We start from the raw sequence: 7,376 nt of genomic DNA, 5'->3' as shown, positions 1-7,376 counted from the left end.
GGTTGGTAATCGATTCTGTCTTTCTGTTTTCAGGTGACCTGGCCCAACTTCAGATGCCTTATACAAACGTAGACGTGATCCAAGGGAAGATGGTAGTCCTGCAGGCGTCTAACCCGGGTGGGGACAATCTGAAAAACACGGTTGTGTGGAACTACATGTCCAGCAGCACAGAAATGGTGACTGTCTTTTGCTATATGATTTGCTGCTTTTGTGTGATATGCAATATGCAGAGTTGGGCACGTTACTTTAAAAAAGTAATTCGTTATAGTTACTAGTTACTTCTTACAAATAGTAACTGAGTTACATCATTATAAAAGTAACTTATTACCAGGGAAAGTTTTTTTTCAAATGTTCAAATATGTCAAATAACTTGGATGCCCCCAATATTAAATATGTTAAATGAATGAATTGGATTCTAAATAGAATACATTATTATTATAAAACATTGTACATTAATGTTGCTGTGGGACAATGTGAGAGACACCTATCAAATTCAATACATTATTGTAAATATTATCAGTAGACCTACTATAGTGTAAATATTATCAGTAGGCCTACTATAGTGTAAATATTATCAGTAGACCTACTATAGTGTAAATATTATCAGTAGACCTTCTATAGTGTAAATATTGTGTAAATATTATCAGTAGGCCTTCTATAGTGTAAATATTATCAGTAGACCTACTATAGTGTAAATATTGTGTAAATATTATCAGTAGGCCTTCTATAGTGTAAATATTATCAGTAGACCTACTATAGTGTAAATATTATCAGTAGACCTACTATAGTGTAAATATTATCAGTAGACCTACTATAGTGTAAATATTGTGTAAATATTATCAGTAGGCCTACTATAGTGTAAATATTATCAGTAGGCCTTCTATAGTGTAAATATTATCAGTAGACCTACTATAGTGTAAATATTATCAGTAGGCCTACTATAGTGTAAATATTATCAGTAGACCTACTATAGTGTAAATATTATCAGTAGACCTACTATAGTGTAAATATTATCAGTAGACCTACTATAGTGTAAATATTATCAGTAGACCTACTATAGTGTAAATATTATCAGTAGACCTACTATAGTGTAAATATTATCAGTAGACCTACTATAGTGTAAATATTGTGTAAATATTATCAGTAGGCCTACTATAGTGTAAATATTATCAGTAGACCTACTATAGTGTAAATATTGTGTAAATATTATCAGTAGGCCTACTATAGTGTAAATATTGTGTAAATATTATCAGTAGGCCTACTATAGTGTAAATATTATCAGTAGACCTACTATAGTGTAAATATTATCAGTAGGCCTACTATAGTGTAAATATTATCAGTAGACCTACTATAGTGTAAATATTGTGTAAATATTATCAGTAGGCCTACTATAGTGTAAATATTGTGTAAATATTATCAGTAGGCCTACTATAGTGTAAATATTATCAGTAGGCCTTCTATAGTGTAAATATTATCAGTAGACCTACTATAGTGTAAATATTATCAGTAGACCTACTATAGTGTAAATATTATCAGTAGGCCTACTATAGTGTAAATATTATCAGTAGACCTACTATAGTGTAAATATTGTGTAAATATTATCAGTAGGCCTACTATAGTGTAAATATTATCAGTAGACCTACTATAGTGTAAATATTATCAGTAGACCTACTATAGTGTAAATATTGTGTAAATATTATCAGTAGGCCTACTATAGTGTAAATATTATCAGTAGGCCTACTATAGTGTAAATATTATCAGTAGACCTACTATAGTGTAAATATTGTGTAAATATTATCAGTAGGCCTACTATAGTGTAAATATTATCAGTAGGCCTACTATAGTGTAAATATTATCAGTAGGCCTACTATAGTGTAAATATTATCAGTAGGCCTACTATAGTGTAAATATTATCAGTAGACCTACTATAGTGTAAATATTGTGTAAATATTATCAGTAGGCCTACTATAGTGTAAATATTATCAGTAGGCCTACTATAGTGTAAATATTATCAGTAGACCTACTATAGTGTAAATATTGTGTAAATATTATCAGTAGGCCTACTATAGTGTAAATATTATCAGTAGGCCTACTATAGTGTAAATATTATCAGTAGGCCTACTATAGTGTAAATATTATCAGTAGACCTACTATAGTGTAAATATTGTGTAAATATTATCAGTAGGCCTACTATAGTGTAAATATTATCAGTAGACCTACTATAGTGTAAATATTGTGTAAATATTATCAGTAGGCCTACTATAGTGTAAATATTGTGTAAATATTATCAGTAGGCCTACTATAGTGTAAATATTATCAGTAGGCCTTCTATAGTGTAAATATTATCAGTAGACCTACTATAGTGTAAATATTATCAGTAGACCTACTATAGTGTAAATATTATCAGTAGGCCTACTATAGTGTAAATATTATCAGTAGACCTACTATAGTGTAAATATTGTGTAAATATTATCAGTAGGCCTACTATAGTGTAAATATTATCAGTAGACCTACTATAGTGTAAATATTATCAGTAGACCTACTATAGTGTAAATATTGTGTAAATATTATCAGTAGGCCTACTATAGTGTAAATATTATCAGTAGGCCTACTATAGTGTAAATATTATCAGTAGACCTACTATAGTGTAAATATTGTGTAAATATTATCAGTAGGCCTACTATAGTGTAAATATTATCAGTAGGCCTACTATAGTGTAAATATTATCAGTAGGCCTACTATAGTGTAAATATTATCAGTAGGCCTACTATAGTGTAAATATTATCAGTAGACCTACTATAGTGTAAATATTGTGTAAATATTATCAGTAGGCCTACTATAGTGTAAATATTATCAGTAGGCCTACTATAGTGTAAATATTATCAGTAGACCTACTATAGTGTAAATATTGTGTAAATATTATCAGTAGGCCTACTATAGTGTAAATATTATCAGTAGGCCTACTATAGTGTAAATATTATCAGTAGGCCTACTATAGTGTAAATATTATCAGTAGACCTACTATAGTGTAAATATTATCAGTAGACCTTCTATAGTGTAAATATTGTGTAAATATTATCAGTAGGCCTTCTATAGTGTAAATATTATCAGTAGACCTACTATAGTGTAAATATTATCAGTAGACCTACTATAGTGTAAATATTATCAGTAGACCTACTATAGTGTAAATATTGTGTAAATATTATCAGTAGGCCTACTATAGTGTAAATATTATCAGTAGGCCTTCTATAGTGTAAATATTATCAGTAGACCTACTATAGTGTAAATATTATCAGTAGGCCTACTATAGTGTAAATATTATCAGTAGACCTACTATAGTGTAAATATTATCAGTAGACCTACTATAGTGTAAATATTATCAGTAGACCTACTATAGTGTAAATATTATCAGTAGACCTACTATAGTGTAAATATTATCAGTAGACCTACTATAGTGTAAATATTATCAGTAGACCTACTATAGTGTAAATATTATCAGTAGACCTACTATAGTGTAAATATTGTGTAAATATTATCAGTAGGCCTACTATAGTGTAAATATTATCAGTAGACCTACTATAGTGTAAATATTGTGTAAATATTATCAGTAGGCCTACTATAGTGTAAATATTGTGTAAATATTATCAGTAGGCCTACTATAGTGTAAATATTATCAGTAGACCTACTATAGTGTAAATATTATCAGTAGGCCTACTATAGTGTAAATATTATCAGTAGACCTACTATAGTGTAAATATTGTGTAAATATTATCAGTAGGCCTACTATAGTGTAAATATTATCAGTAGACCTACTATAGTGTAAATATTGTGTAAATATTATCAGTAGGCCTACTATAGTGTAAATATTGTGTAAATATTATCAGTAGGCCTACTATAGTGTAAATATTATCAGTAGGCCTTCTATAGTGTAAATATTATCAGTAGACCTACTATAGTGTAAATATTATCAGTAGACCTACTATAGTGTAAATATTATCAGTAGGCCTACTATAGTGTAAATATTATCAGTAGACCTACTATAGTGTAAATATTGTGTAAATATTATCAGTAGGCCTACTATAGTGTAAATATTATCAGTAGACCTACTATAGTGTAAATATTATCAGTAGACCTACTATAGTGTAAATATTGTGTAAATATTATCAGTAGGCCTACTATAGTGTAAATATTATCAGTAGGCCTACTATAGTGTAAATATTATCAGTAGACCTACTATAGTGTAAATATTGTGTAAATATTATCAGTAGGCCTACTATAGTGTAAATATTATCAGTAGGCCTACTATAGTGTAAATATTATCAGTAGGCCTACTATAGTGTAAATATTATCAGTAGGCCTACTATAGTGTAAATATTATCAGTAGACCTACTATAGTGTAAATATTGTGTAAATATTATCAGTAGGCCTACTATAGTGTAAATATTATCAGTAGGCCTACTATAGTGTAAATATTATCAGTAGACCTACTATAGTGTAAATATTGTGTAAATATTATCAGTAGGCCTACTATAGTGTAAATATTATCAGTAGGCCTACTATAGTGTAAATATTATCAGTAGGCCTACTATAGTGTAAATATTATCAGTAGGCCTACTATAGTGTAAATATTATCAGTAGACCTACTATAGTGTAAATATAGTGTAAATATTATCAGTAGACCTACTATAGTGTAAATATTATCAGTAGACCTACTATAGTGTAAATATTATCAGTAGACCTACTATAGTGTAAATATTATGTAAATATTGTCAGTAGGCCTACTATAGTGTAAATATTATCAGTAGACCTACTATAGTGTAAATATTATCAGTAGACCTACTATAGTGTAAATATTATCAGTAGACCTACTATAGTGTAAATATTGTGTAAATATTATCAGTAGACCTACTATAGTGTAAATATTGTGTAAATATTATCAGTAGGCCTACTATAGTGTAAATATTATCAGTAGGCCTACTATAGTGTAAATATTATCAGTAGACCTACTATAGTGTAAATATTATCAGTAGACCTACTATAGTGTAAATATTATCAGTAGACCTACTATAGTGTAAATATTGTGTAAATATTATCAGTAGACCTACTATAGTGTAAATATTGTGTAAATATTATCAGTAGGCCTACTATAGTGTAAATATTATCAGTAGGCCTACTATAGTGTAAATATTATCAGTAGACCTACTATAGTGTAAATATTGTGTAAATATTATCAGTAGACCTACTATAGTGTAAATATTGTGTAAATATTATCAGTAGGCCTACTATAGTGTAAATATTATCAGTAGGCCTACTATAGTGTAAATATTATCAGTAGACCTACTATAGTGTAAATATTATCAGTAGACCTACTATAGTGTAAATATTATCAGTAGACCTACTATAGTGTAAATATTATCAGTAGGCCTACTATAGTGTAAATATTATCAGTAGACCTACTATAGTGTAAATATTATCAGTAGACCTACTATAGTGTAAATATTATCAGTAGACCTACTATAGTGTAAATATTGTGTAAATATTATCAGTAGACCTACTATAGTGTAAATATTATCAGTAGACCTACTATAGTGTAAATATTATCAGTAGACCTACTATAGTGTAAATATTATCAGTAGACCTACTATAGTGTAAATATTGTGTAAATATTATCAGTAGACCTACTATAGTGTAAATATTGTGTAAATATTATCAGTAGGCCTACTATAGTGTAAATATTATCAGTTCTATACTCCTTTGGTAGTGGAGCTGATGTTATCACCTGGGTTTTTAGCCACTCATTTTGTGGCGGCATGTGATGATATGAGGCGCTTCATTAGATTAGAATTACTGGACACCGACGTGGAGAGACTCTTTCTTTCTGGGCAAAAGTTGCACGTTACAGAAACATTCTTACCTTTCACCTCAACGAGGGAAAAGTAGCGCTTACCGGTATACTTCCAGTTTGCGAAAGCTACCTTTGAAGTCGTTGGACTTGCCATCGGTCTGACGCTCTTGGTGTGTGTGACTCTGCATATGCGTCTGTGTGTGATTTATAATAGTCCTTTATGATTGTTCCTTGTCAGACTGTACGAACATGATCCCAGTTGTGAGCCATATCACACTGTAAGATCTAAGTTGTCATTTAATGTCAGACTGTACGATAGTCAAGACACGATAAAACGGACGCACGCAAGAAAACTCGTCTGGAGTTTTATTAGGGATGGGCGATACCACTTATTTTCTTTTCGATACGATTATGGATGCACCGAATCCAGATTTTTGGGGTTCGGCCGAATAACTGGTGAATCCACTGGTTAAGATTCTGCATTAAGATGAAACCGAATCCTACTCCCATCCTCAGTCCATTATCACAGTAAACACATTAATGAAGTAAACAACGTCCACAGCAGTGTAGGAATGCTCATATTAACTGTTTAACCGTTAACGGAAAGTAAGAACTGACCGATTAATACTATCTGTTAACGCTTCTTTTAATGCTTTTTTTGTTTGTTTGTTTGCTGCATGGTTAAAGAAAAATATGCTGTAGGCCTATTTGTTCACTCACGGAGCCCGTCGACACGTGCAACCACATCATGTCTAATAGGGATGCCACAATACTCAATATAATATTGAACTGTTTGGTACGGCATTCACGGTTCAATACGCGCTTGTGAATTGCGGTTTTCTCGGTTTTGTACTTAATTAATTATTTTTCTACAAATTCTATCATTTGCCTCCATCCCAATATACTGAACAACGCAACATACATTCACATCACACGTTAGTGGTAGAGTTATACTCACGGAACTCTATAGTTATTCACAATCACCAAAGTTCATTATTTGCATGCGTTTTACAGCCTTGCCGGTTAAACATGCGCTTTTCCGAGCGCGCGCACTAAAAGCCTGTCAAACACGCGATTCCTGGACTAAGTCGTCTTACTTCGCTAATACTGTCAAATACACACAAGGTTTACATAAACACAGTCGGTTATGTCTAAAGTGAAAGTAAAATCGCCATGTCTCTGTATATTAGATGCACAGAGGTCTTAAATTGACAGCAGCCAGCCTAGTGAACACGCTGTCCTTAAAGGGACCGTTCACCTCTAAAAGTATGTAATTATTTACTCACTCTAATATTGTTTCAAACCTGTATTCATTTCTCGATAACAGAATTTTCATTTTTGAGTGAACTATCCCTTTAATGTTAATACAACAACAAAAGACAAAGAGAAAATCACTCAATGCTCTTGACTGAAAAAATAATACAGTAACTTTAATAAGAATCAATGTATTTTTTATAGTGAAGTATGTAGTGTTTTAATTTTTACATTTATTCATTACATTTCATACTTAAATGCTGCTGTAGAGCTCTGA

At 31.0% G+C, this 7,376-nt stretch overlaps 1 protein-coding gene across 1 annotated transcript in view; it reads left to right on the top strand.

Moving 5' to 3' along the window:
• The window catches only part of esama (endothelial cell adhesion molecule a), a 77,287-nt gene that overhangs the window by 53,488 nt on the left and 16,423 nt on the right, over positions 1-7,376 (top strand). The window contains exon 2 of the mRNA XM_079804583.1: positions 34-176. Within this exon, the coding sequence (XP_079660709.1) occupies positions 34-176 (143 nt within the window). The remainder of the gene's footprint in view (positions 1-33; positions 177-7,376) is intronic.

Source organism: Gobio gobio (assembly GCF_949357685.1).
Source record: "Gobio gobio genome assembly, chromosome: 22".
In the NCBI taxonomy this organism is placed as follows: domain Eukaryota; kingdom Metazoa; phylum Chordata; class Actinopteri; order Cypriniformes; family Gobionidae; genus Gobio; species Gobio gobio.
The sequence above is the reverse complement of the archived record's forward strand: the minus strand, read 5'-3'. Positions and strand labels throughout refer to the sequence as shown.